At 40.5% G+C, this 16,746-nt stretch overlaps 2 protein-coding genes and 1 long non-coding RNA gene across 9 annotated transcripts in view; 2 read left to right on the top strand and 1 right to left on the bottom strand.

The window, feature by feature from the left end:
- Positions 1 to 11,409, top strand: part of TPK1 (thiamin pyrophosphokinase 1) — a 303,299-nt gene extending 291,890 nt beyond the window's left edge. For 4 of the 5 annotated variants that reach the window (XM_039715197.1, XM_039715196.1, XM_039715198.1 and 1 more), the window contains one exon: positions 10,006 to 11,409. In XM_039715197.1, the coding sequence (XP_039571131.1) occupies positions 10,006 to 10,124 (119 nt within the window). In that variant the 3' untranslated portion in view covers positions 10,125 to 11,409. The remainder of the gene's footprint in view (positions 1 to 10,005) is intronic. The other variant, XR_005628163.1, reaches the window with a different exon arrangement.
- Positions 11,410 to 11,557: 148 nt separating this feature from the next.
- Positions 11,558 to 14,493, bottom strand: SEC61G (SEC61 translocon subunit gamma). Of its 2 annotated transcripts, XM_039715201.1 has the most exons (4): positions 14,363 to 14,493; positions 13,585 to 13,684; positions 12,535 to 12,637; positions 11,558 to 11,707 (listed from the first exon to the last, which is right to left on the bottom strand). In XM_039715201.1, the coding sequence occupies exons 2-4, from the start codon at positions 13,676 to 13,678 to the stop codon at positions 11,698 to 11,700; spliced, it is 207 nt and encodes a 68-aa protein (XP_039571135.1). In that variant the 5' UTR covers positions 13,679 to 13,684; positions 14,363 to 14,493; the 3' UTR covers positions 11,558 to 11,697. The 2 variants fall into 2 exon arrangements, with proteins under 2 accessions (XP_039571135.1, XP_039571134.1); XM_039715200.1 differs by lacking the exon at positions 14,363 to 14,493 and having other exon boundaries at positions 13,585 to 13,703.
- A 30-nt stretch (positions 14,494 to 14,523) lies between these two features.
- On the top strand, positions 14,524 to 16,330 carry LOC120505017. Of its 2 annotated transcripts, XR_005628160.1 has the most exons (3): positions 14,524 to 14,657; positions 15,941 to 16,022; positions 16,123 to 16,330. It is a non-coding gene; the product is annotated as an uncharacterized LOC120505017 (long non-coding RNA). The 2 variants fall into 2 exon arrangements; XR_005628161.1 differs by lacking the exon at positions 15,941 to 16,022 and having other exon boundaries at positions 14,524 to 14,732.
- Positions 16,331 to 16,746: the final 416 nt, after the last annotated feature.

Below are 16,746 nucleotides of genomic sequence, written 5' to 3'. Positions count from 1 at the left end.
TAATCCAATTGAGTGCCTCTGAACTATAAACAGTGTACCTTGCAGTCTCCTGTTGAATCTCATGTTCTGTCTCGGTTGCAACACATAAACAGTGCTGGACTCTGGTGAGCAAGTTTGGAGGAGCTGCAGTTCCATGAATGTCAACAAATGTTGTGAGTTTAAGATGCTAGTTTGAAGATAAATGGAATAGAATTAATAACCAGCAGTAATGGCTTTGTAATTGAAATCATATCGACATTAGAGGTATGTAGGGTGCTAGTAATCATATTAATTATTTGTTAACAGAAAGACAAAGTAATAAAATGAAAAATCAAAAAGCTTAGTTGTTCACATGCTGATCCAGGAGGACATTTTGTAACAGAAATAATTGCTTTCACTTCTTCCTCAGGGTGATGCTATCTGTGTCAAATTGTTTTTTCTCAAGAAAGCAGAGAAAATCTAAAATTCTAAGTAAAGCACAGCAATAGTAGGGGTGAAAATAACCACATTTTAGAAACCTCATACAGCATCCCTCCCCAACACTGAAAGGAAGCAGTGCTGCTAGGAAGGGTAAAGATAAATGGAATTACTTTTCTATCAGAAGTATAATAGTCTTTGTTAGTTAGTTATGTGTGCCTAGAATAGATCAGCTGTCAGGGAGAGCAAGTAGATGAACATGTACCTTGTGAGCTGTCAGGAACAGATCAGTGTGGGGTTTTTTTAAATAATAATTACGCCCTTCCAGAGAAATATTTTAGACAAAAGCACAGCTGCTTTATTAAGGGTGCCTTTTGTGCATAAGGATGAATATTCCAGTTCGTTCTCTTCATTTTTTGTGTAAATATAATACCATATTTACATAAAACTCTGCTAGGAAATGGTGCCATTCGCTGTTAAAGCTTGCATAATAAAATTGTTTGTCAGGGATTTAATTTGATTGAAGTTTGTTATTTGTGCTAGCAGCTCAGAGTGGCTGCAGCTTGCTTTCAAGCCTGGTGATGCCCTTGCCCTGAGCAAGCCATAATGCAAACAGCTGTCCTGGGATTCAGTGTGGCAGGGCATGTGTCTTTTTTTGCACCTTGACCATTGCTCAGAGGTGAAGGCAGCTGTTTGCTTCCTTGTTGTCAGAGGAGCTCTTTGAGCACCAGATCCACCATTCTGGCACAGTTCAATAGTCTCTCTGGTCTGGCAGCTTGACTGAGGTCTTGGAGCAAGTAACTCTTGGTGGTCAAGAGAGCGTGGGACTCGTGGGGGCCACCCAGGAGTCTGAATGGAGCAGCTGTGAACTAGGTCAGTTCTGGTGGGACCTGGACTTGGCAGGGGAAGGGTTTAAATATGCAATGTGTTGCACGCCTCTGTGGTGGGTTGACCCTGGCTGGATGCCAAGTGCCTACTAAAGCCTTTCTATTACTCCCATTCAAAACTGGACAGGAGAGAGAAAATATAGTAAAAGGTTCATCAAATTAAATAAGGACCAGGAGATAACACTCACTGATTACTGTCATGGGCAAAACAGACTGAACTTGGGGATATTAATTTAGTTTATTACTAAAAACATCAGAGTAAGATATTGAGAAATAAATTGCAAAACCACTGTTTTCCCCCCACCCCTCCCTCCTTCTCGGGCTCTACCTCATCCCTACTAGCAGCACAGGGAGACAGGGAATGGTGGTTATGGTTGGTTCATCACAACCTGTTTCTGCCACTTCTCTGGCAAAGTCCTTCTCCTGCTCCAGAACGGGGTCCTTCCCACAGAGACAATCCTCTATGAACTTCTCCAGGAGTCCATCCCACGGGCTACATTTCCTCACAAACTGCCCTAGCATGGGTCCCTGTCCACAGGTTGCAGTCCTTCAAGGACATGCTGCTCCAGCGTGGGTCCCCCACAGAGGAGTCACAAGCCTTACCAGGAAACATGCTCCAGCATGGGCTCCCCTCTCCATGGGTCCACTGATCCTTGCCAGGAGCCTGTTCCAGCATGGGCTTACCCCAGCTTCACAGCCTGTTTTCATCATCTACCTGCTCTGGCACGGGACTCATCCACAAGCTGCAGATGGATCTCTGTATATCCATGAGCTGCAGGGGTACAGCTGCCTCACCATGGTCTGCACCATGGCCTGCAGGGGAATCTCAGACACCTCCTGAAGTACCTCCTCTCTCTCATTCTTCACTGACCTTGCTGTCTTTGAAGTTGTTCCTCTCACACATTCTCATTCTTCTCCAACCACAATTATACCTGTGTGCAATAACCTTTTTTAACCTGTCTGAAATACGCTGATACAGAGGTGTTACCATAATTTCTGGTTGGCTCAGCCTTGGCCAGCAGTGCATCTGTTCTGGAGCCGGGTGAGGTTGACCCTGTTAGACATGGGGGAAGCTTCCAGCAGCTTCTCACTGAGAAGTGACCACTGTTAGCCTCCTGCTACCAAAAGCTGGCCACGCAAACCCAATACATCCTCCCAGAGTTCAGAAGGTCTATTTTTGATCTTTGCCATTGTAACTTTGCATGTAGGAGTTAAGGACTGAAACTTTACAGAACTTTGTCAAATCATATTTAATTTAATTTTGGCACTGAAGCCCAGTGATGGAGCAATGTGTGCAGCAGAACAGGATTCTGGATATGATGCTGAGCTAGTGCTGGCAGCAGCAATAAGAAGACAGCCTTCTTAAATTTGTTTTTCAGGGCTGGCTAGGATCTGGCTTTAGATCAATTCCCTTAGGAAAATCATATCCCCATCACAGAAAGCAGAGAAGTGCTAAATTCTTGGGAGACTTATCCTGGGGACTTATCCTACACAGTGGTAGGGGATATAAGCAGTTGGCCAAGACTGTTGTGAAATATTTATGGCATTGCAAATGCTCTTCTCCTCTGTGAAGTGATTGAATGAGATCCCCATTTCACACAACATGTATAGGTATTTATTGAGCAAATATCCGTATACCAATATTTCACCTACAGGCCCAGTTTGATGGATACAGAAATAATAATTGTGTCTGCACATTTGTGCAAATGATGGGAGCAATAGTATGCATACAGAAGCTGAAAAACTTGTTTTTTAAAATCCTCTTTTATTATTTCTTCTTGCAAATACAGTTATCTAAATATGACAGGATTTAAAAGGAGTCCAAAGAATAGAAAAGAAAAATAATTAACATTATGTTCTGGTTACCTAATATCACACGTTAAAACCTGTTGAAGGATATATAGGGGTTTGTGAGAGGGTTTTTTTTTAATTTTCATATCAAGCACTGGAAAACTACTGTAGCTAGAGGTGAATTGTTGATCTTGGTCAGTCCTGGATCTGGTTGTGCTGAAACAATTTTCTGGTCCTATGTTGTTCAAAGCTTGAGTAGATAGATGTCTCACATAGACCTGAGATTTGGGTGAGGAATATTCCCTCTCCTTACTCTTCCCATCTCTCTTCCCTGTCTCTAACAGCCCAGTCATGAGGAATGTAGGGGGAATTTCACTCCTTTCTGCAGCACTGTCTGCGGTCAATTGCCAGGATCATTTGGATACCTTTCTCTAACAAATTCAGTAGATTTTACTGCTACATGCATCATATCAACTTGACAGTGTAGCAGCTTTCAAAATAGCAAGTATTTTTAGGTTCTTTGCTGTCATGTCAAACCAGAGCTTCAGACCTAAATGCTGTGACAGAACACCATTGTTTTTAGCTAATCTCAGGTTTCAGTGTTGCACCAGATTGCCATCCTCAGCTTTGTGTGACTAAGTAATGCCTCTAAAGATGACAGTGTAATAGGATGATGTGTGCTATGAGGTGTCTTATGGACAAGTTAGCAGTAAGACAATTCATTAGCTGATGCATCTCAGTATTACTCTTGCCCTTTTTCTCATGAGAATAGTGTTCTTTATCTCACAACATGAAGTAGAGACAGACCAAAATAGCAACAAGTTATTTTGTCTAGCTTATATGCAAAATTTCTACAGCAGCTGCTGTCAAACTGAAGCTACATTTTATTTCTGCAGCTGTTTCTTCAGTGCTCTAACACTATTATTAATAGTACCTGTCACCTGTACAGCACCTCAGAGTTGTTAGCAGTTTGAGAAACATACAAACTTAGTGGAAAGCATCAAAAATTAACTAAACACCCTACTTCTTACTGGCTAAACTCAATTCTAAAAATTACTTTGTAGCCTGGCTTTGCCTTCAGCTTAGTGAAAGAGTCTTCCAGACAGCTATTTCTCTGACTTACATTATGGTAACACTCCTGTTACAACTTTATCATAACGTCTAGACCAGAAAAGCACTACTGAAAACAGTATGTAGATTTTCCTTGTCTAACTTTCCAGGCCCCTTTAATTAAGATGCTAATGTGATTTTGAACAGAAGAACATTTTGTTGGTAGTGCTGAAATGCTTCTAATAGCTGTAGAACAGCTAATGACAGTTAATGATTCTTGTTGATCTTGGTGAAGCAGTGGTAGCAGCAGAAACCTTAGTGTAGGAAGCAGTCTTTCTTAGCATCATTTTTATCAGCTAATCATTTTAAATTGCCACCAAGCAGGTGATGTGACGGGAAGACTTTGAGCTATTCTTGCAGTACCACCATTATTACAAAGCTGGAAAAAAATATGTGGAAAAAGAAAAGTGTGCTGGAAACAAATTTGAAAATTTGAAAAAACTGTAGCTTCTGACATTCATTTGCATTTCTGAAGGCTCTCTCTACATGGGTGGTTTCTATCCAGGATAAAAGACACGGTTCTGTTAATATTTTTTTTCTCTTTTTAAATGAAATCGTGAAGATTTGACAGCTTTTAAACTTTTGTTTCAACCTCCTAAATTCCCCCCAGTGTGAGGCCAGTCAGCCTGTGCTGCAGAGCCCTGGCCAAGAGTTTTTGCCAGCACCTGAACCAGTGGAAAAGCCACCTGGCCCTGCCTGCTAGCCCCTCTTCCTCCCATATCCTCTCAATGCTTTCGTAAGTCTGCTTGTATTAATGCATTGAGATTATAAAACCTTTGTTCTGTGCCACAAAACCAGGTACCCAAAGTTACAACGGTTATAAAAAAATGCCAAATGCAATTTCTGCTTATTCCAAACTCCTCTTGGCCCTTAGGATATCTGACTACCAGGCTAGTCAGCCCCTCCCAGCAGACTCAGCAAGCCTTTATGGTACTTCTGTTGTATCAGTATTGAAAATAGTTCATGTTTTATTGTAAATTACTGTTATTTGCAACTTCCAGTTTTGCAGTTCCCACTGCACAGAGATCAAGCACCCAATTTTTCCTTTGTATCCATCAGTGTAAATCAAGATTAACTCCAGTGAAGTCAGCCTAACCACAAGTGTAAACCTAGGAATGAAAGGAAGATCAGTCTACAATCTACTTGGGAGTTTTATTTGTAAATAACAAAATTAATGCTCCTGTTCTGCAGACACAGGGTGACCTGCAAAGTACTAGCTCATGCATTACTAATGTATCTCCATTTAAATGCAGATTTTTGCTCCTAACAGAACTTCAGGGAAATCCTCTCCAGATAAACTGTAATAGGATACCAAATGGTGATTCAATATTTCACTTTAGCTTGTGTTTCAGCTTATTGATCTTAATTTTCTATCATTTTGATGCAGCATTTGCCTAGGGGGAAGAGGATTACATTCACTATAACACAGCTTTTAATTAATAATTAATTATTTTAATATTCCCCACATCCATGCCAGCAGTGCAATCTGCTTGTATTTCTTTCCTAGTTTCTATTTTTAGTGGTGGAAACCAGCAAGGTGTGACTTTACATATTTCAGGAAGTAATTGAGACACAGTTGAGAAAAGGCAGCATAGCATAAGTATCACAGTGTCTATGTGGCACATGCTTAACATGATAGTCTTTGGTCCTTAGCCATACTGCTACTGTGGTAACAGTAGTGAGGCCCTGACACGATTTGGTTTTGCCATATATGACAAATTTAGCGTGAAGTTTTTTCTCTGAACAAGTTTAGGATCAAGTTTTTCTCTGCCTCCCTCAAGCACTACTTAAGTGCAGCTTCCAAGATGTACATGAAACCTTGATTGATATATATATATTTTTAGATAGATAACTGTCTTCTCTGGACTGAACTTTAAGTGTCTTAAATAGTACAATGGAACATAGTAATCGTGAGTTTATATATATAAATTATGAGTTTATATTATAAATTATATTATAAATTATGAGCTTATAAGTCTACTAGATCATGAATACAATCATTAAGAGGAATTACCTGATGTTGAGAGTATTTTTGCAGCACTTGACATGATGACCTCCAATCTAGTTATAACTAGGTCACACTATTTCTCAGCTTCCAGGCTGAAAGCCAGCAGCACAAGGATTACAAGCAAGGCTTATGTACCAGCCACTCCAAAATAATTCCCTACTGTGGTAGAAGGATAAATAAGATGAGATTTTAAAATAAATTTTTAGGTTTGGGGTTTTTTTGTTATTTCTGTAATGTTAATACCTATAAGGTGCATTACATTAACATTTCCAAATGTTGTTCTTGCATCCATAAGATTCATGAATTTTCAAAATTTTACCTCTGAGATTAACATTTTTCATATAGCATCCTAGGATTTGTATACTTTTTTAAAATTATCAGAGTAAGAGCAATAAAATAGTGGAAATTGCCAGTCTTGTGGTTACTGAGATCTCTGTCATGTAATTTGGTCAGAAAAACAGATGTCTAAGAAGTAATGATCTTTGTGATTATGCTCCTTTGGGAAGTTCACCTACATGCCCTCAGTTTTTGTCTCAAATTATGTCCAACATTCTCAAACCCTGGCAGATTCAAACACCATCTAAACAAAACAAAAACTGCTAGAGAAACATTCCTCTGCTTACCCCATCAAAGTCAGTCCTCTCATGCCCATGTTTAGGTCTGAATAAATGGTATGCTGCAATCCATCAGACAGAAATTTGTTACTGGTAAGAACATAAGGCACACCATAAAAAAACTGTCTCTTGATAGATTTTGTTGGCGGGGTGGGATGGGGGGTGGGTGGGATATTGGTAGGGTTTTTTTCTCCCCCTCCAAAAAAAGGCAGGAACAGGATTTGCTTTTAGTATTGGAAGTACTTGCTGACTTGGTAAATAAAGAGTAATGAAAAAATGGCATAGGTGCAGTGGAGGAGCTGGGTATTTTTCTCATCAACAATCCATTATCAGTAAACACATTTTGATTGGAACAAAAGCCCTAAACAAAATTTCTAATGCTGGGGAGTATTTCAGTTAATCACTTATGGGTTTATCCAGATCAAGTCTTTAAAGAGACTACTATTGGTCCAAAAAAAAGTTTTCAATGATCCAAAATAAGATTTCTTTTAATTAGAAAATTATAGAATTTCCAGGGTTTTTGAGTTTTGGAATTTTTTTTAATCAGTGTGGAATCCTTTATTAAAATTGGATTTGGTACCCAATTATAGCAAAACTATTTACTAAATAGTAGAAAATAAAGAGGTGGTTTTCTTTGGAATCTGTATCTTAAAAAGTAGTCTCAATGGTGAAAATCAGAGTTGTAATAGGTTGGGGTTTTTTTCCCCAAGACATAAGTCCTTGGTAGGACTTAACAAATAAAACTGAAATTCATTTTTAAAAAAGGGAATGGATCAGGTGTGAACTGATAAAAACTTACCACTTCTTTGACCTTGTAAGCTTCCATCAGAATGCATGACACAGCAAGAAGTTTGCCTAGCAGCAGTAGGTTTGCACATCCTCTTATTTCCTTTACCGGCTCAAACCTAGATTTTTTCATTAATTACTGTTCATTTATTGAATGGAAAACATGCATTTTTAATTATGTTAGTTGAAATTTGGCTAGTTGTGAAACCAAGTGCTTGGAATTGGTCCATTTGAGCCACGTGAATCAGCAGTACTGTTTCACAGTTTTTGCATTTTTTTCATTTCACTGTTTCACACTATGATCCTTGCCCAGCAGAAAACCTGATAAAGATAAAAGGCTCCATCTAGTGGGCTAGAATTTTCTATTGAAAGGGAAAAAAAGGCTCTCATTTTCACCTGATTTTATGCACTAAGAAATACAGCTTTAGATTTTGTTTCATTAAGCTGCCATGTTGTTGTTAATTCTTGCCTTCTGCAGAGCCATTATTTTATATGCAAAGCTCTGAAACATTAAGTATTACTCAGAGTCTTGAGCAAGAAGCAATAAATGATACTAAATGACTGGGTTTATACAGCAGTTCATCAAAAAAGTTCTTCCTCCCCAGCCCCTTCATGTTTCATTATAGAGTAACCAAAAGAAGGTAATTTGTGTGTCAGCACATATTTTAAAGTATTTAAGCTTCTTTCCTACTTAAAACTGACTGGAAACACTCATAGCTTGACCATAGCACTTACTACAATATTTTGGGAGTATTTTTACTCAGAGAACTCTACCCATGTGTTACCTCAGCTTTAAATTGTAAGACTTGTTTACTTGCAAATGGGGAAATCTGTGTTTTCTGACAAGCCCCAGCCCCTGTGGCCTCTGCTGTGTCTTCCAAAGGCAAACACCAAACTCATCCATTCTGGCATTTGCCTAGGAGCCTGCCTGGTACTGTTGTGTGTCCAGAAGCATCCTGACAGAATCGAGCACTTTTATTTTAGGTACACAATTGATATAGTGCAATAGTACTGGGGTTTTTTTTCCCTTTTGTCTTTGCTGGATTTCTGCACTGCATTGCAGTTATGCTTCTAGCCCCTGAACTTGAAATGGCAGGACTCTTCCATTTGCAGTAGTGAAACTCAGATGTTACTCTCATGCCAACAAATTCAGCTAGCAGCTGAAACCTCCTTTTCAGTTCACTTCAAGCTAGTAACAAGCGTAGGAGCAGGAATAAGTAGAGCAAGCACAGATTTGGCAGAAGAGACACTGAACTACATGTCCTGGCTTTTGTTCAAATGTCCTTTCTTTTAAAGTGTAGAGCCTGGCAAGATCAGTTCCTCCTGTGCAGCTTCCAGCAAGGGGCAGACAGTGCATGCATTGTAGTAATGCACTACACCCAAATTTACTATAGCCAGCATTCATATCCAACACTGGAAAATGTGTGTCCTGTGCAAATCACAAAATAGAGCTTACTAAGTTGTTTTGGACTCTTTTGACCACAGGGAGATCTTCCTTTGTATTAGGTCACTTAATAGCAAATCCAGAGATTTTTACTTTGGTAGCAATGAATGATTTGGCAATTCTGATAGGTTACACAGACTTGATCTTCCAGAACAATCCTCCCCAGCTGCAGCTGTTGTTGTATCCTCCATGGAAATGTTTTTTTCTGAGCTGCCAGTGGGAAAGAGCTGTCATTTGGCTTGTTTTACAAGCTAAAGCAAAGGATAGTATTAGAGTTGTTACTCTGAACCTTTCTATGAGCAAGGACTACCACTGAACTGAGTAATTCTAGAATGCCTTTGAGGAAGTTGATATGTTTGCAACATGCAAACAATGCTATCTCAAAAAGGGAAGAAATTAAAGGCAGAACTTAAATTGCATGGTTTGCTATTTGTTCGAGTAATGCCACTTGGTTTCTAATGTACACAAACACATACCTCACATGCAATAGAAGAAAAGATGCAAGTCCCTTAATTCAAAGTTGTTAAATAATATCACTCTTAACTGCTGGCCTTGGTTCTAGAACTGTTCATGTTTTAAAAGATTATAGGCTTGTTGCTGGGCTAAAGCAAGTTTGGAACTACAGTAAGATTCTCTGTTTTACTTTACGTACCTTTTCTAGCACTAGTAACTTGAACTGATTTTAATGAAATACAGATTTCCAGACATGAAACTCTGAGGATTATTCAACACACTGCTTTTGTAATAACCTGCTGTCAACTCAAACTGTTAATTTAGGGGTTAATTTATTGCCTCTTCAGGTCATTGAAAAATCTTATACAAGCCTTCTAAGTAGGTAATGTTTATCCAGGTAAAATTTATTCAGCTACTTTTTTGTTCTTTGTGGGAGCAGTGATCTTTCAAATCAAATGCACTGATGTCCTTTTATTGCTTTAGAGAACCACTCAGTCTCTCCCTTACTTTTCACAGCTAACCAGGTGCTAAAGTTTGGAACACTCGTCAGTACTTCCAACACCTATGACAACTCTGGGATTGTGACTATCGAGACAGACAAACCTTTGCTGTGGACAATGGCTATCAAGACATAAGATCAGCGACAGCTGCCTTTTCTGATCCGATTTTACTACAAAATTTCACGGAATTAAGACAGTAAAGCTGCTGCAAGATATAAGCAGGCACTGATTTTGTGTATTGAATGAAAAACAAATTTGAAATAAAAGTCACTTGAGACCGGATCAAAATTACTTGCAGTAATAGAGTACTTCATTCTGGTAAATCACACTACTTAATCAGAAGATGCATGAGCAGCCACTCAGTACAACCACAATCCGAAATGAATGTAAAGAAACTGCTGCTGCTGATGTGGTTAGTTCAGGCTACTTTTACAAAGTATTTTATTCCAATACTAAGCTATTTTTCCTGTCCTGCCAAAAGGAAATACAGTACCGAGTTGCACATAGTATAACTGTATGACAAGGTGATAGCACCAAGATTAGTTAATCTCATTTTTCTGTCCTAGTTTGCAACATATGTAGGTTCTGTTAAAGATTTCTCAATGATAATAATTGAACTTTTCTATATGGAAGCAAGTTAGTGTACTGAAGAAGCTTCAGTTTTACTGTAATACCAGTATCAAATGTCCCAGTATGAAGTGCTTTTAAGTCTGTAACAGAAGTACCCTTGTGCCTTCTGCAAATACCAAATGCTTACAGTAAGGTTTTTTAAGTGAATTAAATATCTTAATCTCAATCTGAGGAGGAAGAGCATTGCATCTACCATAGTTTTTGCAGGCTTAGTTGTTAAAATCAAAATATGCAATAATTTAAAATAATGTAAACTTCCAGGTCAACATGCAGGGCCCAATACAATTATATGTACAGAACAGGAACCAAAATTGGTATATATGCTATCCAACAGTGTAAGCAAGTTGTGGATTTGCTGAAGGACTGCTTAGTGTCTCTGAGAACTAAATTACCCTCAAATGGTATATCTCAGTAATCAATTATGTTTGGGTTTATTAATTATGCCATCAGAATAAGGCCTGGCAATGCAATTTCTTTGTTTGACATGAGATTTTTTTCCTGTCACGTACATACTATAACCTAGCACGACTTCCAAATGCAGAAAGGAATTAGTGATAATTATGGTGATTCCAGAAATGAGTGACAGGAATTCCCATACACTTTTACACCACTTAAAAAAATACAGAAAGGCTGTTTACTTGCAGTCTGCTTTTGCTAGAACAATGCTGTTCCAAAGCTTAATTTACTGCTTTGTAAACAGCTCCTGAAGAGAGGTCATGCAGCTGTCCCCCATGGAAGCTTTCAGTATTTGCCTGGAGAAAACCTTAGGCAACCTCATTAGATTGCAACACTGATCCAGCTTCAAGCAGGACATTGGACTAGAGATCTTCCAAGCTTCCTTCCTACCTGAATGATTCTGCTATGGTTAAAAGAAGTAACAAAACAAGTAAAGCACACAACTACTATTACTGAAAAAAAAAAGTAAGCCTGCAGACAGGTATGATCACACACACTTTAAAAAAGTAATAAGATGACAAGAATGTTTGAAAACGCAAACTGAGCTTGTTTAATATCAAACAAATTAAAGCTGTGAAATCATTGCAGCAGGTGTCACAACTGTCTTCTTCATGATGAATATTCAGCCACCTCTGTCGAGAGAACAAAGTAATTAGTTTCAACTAATGAAGTGTGATCAAGTGATCTCACCTAAAGTCTTACTTAACCTCCCACCACTGCCTTCTTAAGACAACCATTACAGCTTATCTCCCATTTTCAAACATTCTTTGCCTAGATGACCATTCTTACAGGTGTAAGGAAGTCACACATTGTGGACACAGAATGGTCTTTAAGCTCTCCCAGTGCTGGAGAGGGGATCACATTAGCTTTGGAGAATATGGTACCGTTAGTATGTCAGTACCATGGTGCCAGTCAACCTGAAGTTCAAATTTTTCATTTGTTCCAAAAGGGATTTTACAGGATGCAGTTACACATAAAACAATGTTTCAAATGTATCTAGCACTCAGTAAATGAAACAAGACCAACTTTGTTCTGTGCCCTGTCATCCTACAGCATACCCACAGTGTTCTTTACCCTACCATCCATCCATTTACTTTGAATACCCAAACTATAAACTGGAAACAGTAAGAGCATTTAGGATCCAAATAAGGTAAATGTTCTGTGGTCAAACATACACTAAGGAACTGGAAATCAAAATATGCAACGTTCAGTTTTGAAGCAGAATACTCAGAAAAAACCTTGAGAACTATGGATCTAATATTTTGCAGCATGCTGAATTAACATAAAGTTCATTAACATTGTTCATTAAGTCCTTTGAATCAAGTGATACTTGTCACATTGCACTAACATGTGAAACGCACAGACTAAAACAACATGGGTCCTGTAGGGCTCACTAATATCCTGTGTTTAAAGCTGAACAGGTAAGAATTTAGTGAAACTGAAGACCATATTCACTTACACAATTATATTGTTGATTGGGATATGGATCAATTTGACAAAGAAACCAATAAATCCCATTATCGCAAAGCCTATTGCTGTTGCCATGGCAATCTTCTGGAACTCTGCAAAATAACAAAAAAAAATTTGTTAGGATGTTTTCATGTATGGCATATGTATGTGCACTGCAGAGACCAAAGGAGAGCTCTCTCTTTACAGAGCCACGTTAATACTGGAAACACATCAAAATCTGCAAAGATGCTGAGAAACAAACCTACTTTTTTAGTAGACAGATGAGATTTTCAGAGGGAAGATGCAGATTTCTACAAAGAATGGCTGATCACAATCTTTTTTAAATAAGCGGAATCAAAAATACCCACAATGACAATTCATAGAACATTTATCCCATTATGTTTCCTTTACATCCCTACAAACCCTGAAAGTAATCTCTAATACCACATCAAAAATAGAAAATCTGAATTTATGTCAGGACAGCACTGTAAGACCCCACAAAAATGGAATACTTGGGATATTTTCAATTACTTTAGGACAGCAAAGCTGACAAAGAAAGCCAACAGCCCCTCAGAAACCTGCCAGTCTGACAAGGAATGAAGTTCCTTATGGATCTCAATAGCAAACTTAAGTCACAGACCTGTTCACTCTGAGCACGTGAATAAAGCACTGTAACTTTCAGAGGACCAGTTGCATTCTGGTTTTAGTTACAGCTTCTCTCCAGGGCCTCTCTAGTCCAAAACCTCCTCTTCCATATTACCAGCAACAACACTGTTCCTGTCCCAGTCAGGCAATGACTGACAACTGTGGAGCACTGAATTTCAGCTGCTTAACCTCTCTCCTAAAGTGAGTTTTAGTACCACTCACACACCTACATACGAGTGTTTATTATAGCCAGAACCTTAAACACACTGAGATTAAGACACCTAAAGCTGAAGTTTAAATCTCATATTGGCAGCTGAGAAACAGCAAATGAATCAGCAGAAGTGACGTATGGAAAGACACGTGCTAAGATACAAGACGAAATAAGGATTGTCTTCTGGTTTATTGTGTGCTTTACCTTTCCTGTCAGGCTTGGTGCATCTCTTAACAAGTCGTATGGAATCTTTTACAAACTGACGGCTGGGTTCCACAAATTGCATTACCTGATCCATGATTGCCTGCAAAGACATACACATTTAGTACTGATGGTTCCACATATATACTGAAAACCAGAATTTTTTAATTACATTAGTAACAGTTACCTACAAAATTTGTTAAAGGCTTTAGATAACCTGAAGCGTTACATTCCAACCTAAGATACTTCCACTTTGCAGGAAACGAAGACACTGTTTCAGTAAATAAACATAAGGGCCTATTTCTGACTGCAAAAGAAAAATATGGAAAACTGTGCCTTTCAGCCCAGAAGAGGGAAACAGCCCCATCCCAGCTGGGCTTTCAGCTCACGTCCTACGCTGTGTTTCTGAGAACATCGCCAGAGGCGTCTAAATAGACAAAAGCCGCCGGTTTGAGGAGACCCCCGCGCCAAAAGCGGCCGGGGGCCGATGAGCACGGAGAGAGAACGCTGTGGCCGAGCCCTATTCTCACAGCAGCCGTGTGCCGGCACTGCCGCCGCACGCGGGGCACCCACCGAGGGATCTGCTCCCACTAATCCACACGGACCCCCTGGCGGGAGCCTCCCGGTGTGATGCCGGCGCCTCTCGCGTCCCCTTCCCCTCTCTCCGGCCGAGGTCCCCCTGCCTCCCGCAGTCCCGACAATCCCCCATCCCTGGCCCCATCCCAATCCCCGTCCCTCTCCCAGAGCCGGAGACCACCCAGGCCCCCCGAGCCGCCCTCACCGCCGGCCGAGGGACACGTCGCACTGAGCGGCTGAACGCGTGACGTCACCACGGCGAGCGGGGCGGGTTTGGGTGGAAATTGAAGGGTTTTGAGGGCGGGGTTGCACTTGGATTTTTTTTCCCCCTTCCGGTTTCCGGGGCCTGTCGCTCCTCCCGCCTCGCCGGCGGGGGCGGGTACGGCCGTGAGGGCCGATCCTCCCCGGCAGTGACCGTGCGGCTTTGGGCTGTGTCTGCTTCCCGCGCCCTTGGAGCCTTGGGATCCGAGAGCGTCCTAGCGGGAAGTAAAGGGAAGAAGGTGCCGCTGCTGCCCCAAGCAGACAGGGACAAGGATGAGAGGACCTAGTCTCAAGCTGTGCCACGGGAGGTTTAGGTTGGGTATTAGGAGGAATTTCCTCATAGAAAGGGTGATTAGATATTGGAACCGGCTGCCCAGGGAACTGGTGGAGTCGCTGTCCCTGGAGGTGTTTAAGGAAAGACTGGATGTGGCACTCAGTGCCATGGAATAGTTGTCAAGGTGGTGTTAGGCCATGGATTGGACTCGATGATCTCAGAGGTCTTTTCCAACCTAATTGATTATCTGGATATGCCTGTAACAAATGCTCTTCTGTGAAAAGATGGGGGGAAAAAAAAAAAAAAAACAAAGAAAAAAAACCACAAAAAAACCCCAACCAAACAAACAACAACAAGAAGAAAAAAAAACAGTGTGAAACTTGGTTTTCATGAATGCTGGAGCCATTGTGAACTAAGGGAGTTCATCGCCTTTGAAAACACAGGATTTTTCTGAAGTGTGCAGTCTCTTTGAGTCCACCACTCAAAGGCAGGGAAGCTCCATGCATTGCAGCACCACGGTAGCGTGGGACGCTTCCTTGCATGAGGGGGAAAAGAGGCTTTCACTGCCTAAAGGGAGCGCTTCCCTGCTGCTTCATCTTGTAACAGATAAAGGGAGAACAAAGAGAAAATGGATTTACTGTTTTTATCCTTACTTTGCTTTTGATGTTATAGATTTTTCTCAAGAGCTCTGTTTCTAGTTGACTCCCCCTTTGAGTTTATGTTAAGTCTCCAAAGCTTATTAATTATTCATTAGACTGCGGGGCCTCTGCAGCCAGTTTAGCAAACGCTTTGCTGATCTCAACTCCCTGTTGCATCTAAGTGTGCACAAAATATTTTATGGGCTTAAATTTTTGCTGACAGCCTTCACTACAGGTAAAGTACCATCACATCACAGTAGGGAATTGCTGGTCATTCCATGGCTTTTTTTGGCAGCCACCTTCTTTGTGTCTGGCCACAGGGCAGGCCCATCAGTATTACTGACCTCCTTCAGAGATGAGCTCTCTAGTTGGCATTGGAGGGTTATTGGCTTGAGGTCCTCTACAGGTTTTCTCCAAAAGTCTGCCTTTGGATTAGATTTTGTTCTGAATGAAAATTCCTGCAGCGCTGTTTCTCAGATGGGGCTGTAATTTTGGTGGCCAAATTCTGCTGGACCTCTTCCATTGGCACACCAGCACAGAAAGATTAGAGTGTCAGACAGGCCTCCCACATCATATATGTGTATAATTTGGCTCTTGTTTTTGATGCCAGTCTGCAGTCTGCCAGGATGGAAGGAAGAGGAGAGGAAGATCCCTAAGGAAAGCAGCAAAGGGCCTGATAGCCATGGTGCATGGTGTGTGATGGGACAGAGTAGATTGCTGAACCTTTGAATGAGATTCCATATGTAGAGGAGTTTTGGTGGGCTTTGTCTTATTTGTTTTTTTTCCCTTCAGTATCACAGCCAGAGACTTTATCAGCAGAGGAAACTCACATTTCCAGCTGTGCTGCATGAGGAGCGTTGCTGTGAACCATCTCCACAGTGGATGTAACCAAAAGGCATTGACTGGGAAAAAATTTAACCTGAAGAAAGAAGACATGTATGAAACAATTCATGACACAGATTTGTGGTTGGATTAGATTTTTGGTTTTGTTCCCCCAAAATTCTCTATTTCAAGTTGTTTTTCCTGAGGAGAAATGTACTGGAGAAACATAGCACACCTTGCATGTCTTAACAATGTGGCTTTGGCATAAGTTTGTACTATAGGTTCTCTAGGGTGGGGTAGAAGGTATCCATTGTCCTGTCTCAGCTTCCTTCACTCTGCCATGATAAGCTCTTGTCTTTGCATGCCAGGCTGCAAGTTTGGACTTCAGCACCTCAGGAGAGAGGTAGAGTCCTGATTTGTGCACAGAAATCATTGGCTGTTCTCCTCACAGGATTTTCCAGCATTTACAGGGTTTTTAGTGTCCTTGAACTAATACATTACTTAGACTCAGTCCTCATATCAGGAACAACTAAGAAACAATGAACAGAAACAATATGTTCCTGTTCTATATATATTTACAAAGAGCCATCTGCA

The sequence above is a fragment of the Passer montanus genome, unplaced genomic scaffold (genome assembly GCF_014805655.1).
Source record: "Passer montanus isolate IOZ18808 unplaced genomic scaffold, ASM1480565v1 scaffold32, whole genome shotgun sequence".
In the NCBI taxonomy this organism is placed as follows: Eukaryota; Metazoa; Chordata; class Aves; order Passeriformes; family Passeridae; genus Passer; species Passer montanus.
Note: the sequence above shows the minus strand (reverse complement) of the source record. Positions and strands in the feature narration are given on the sequence as shown.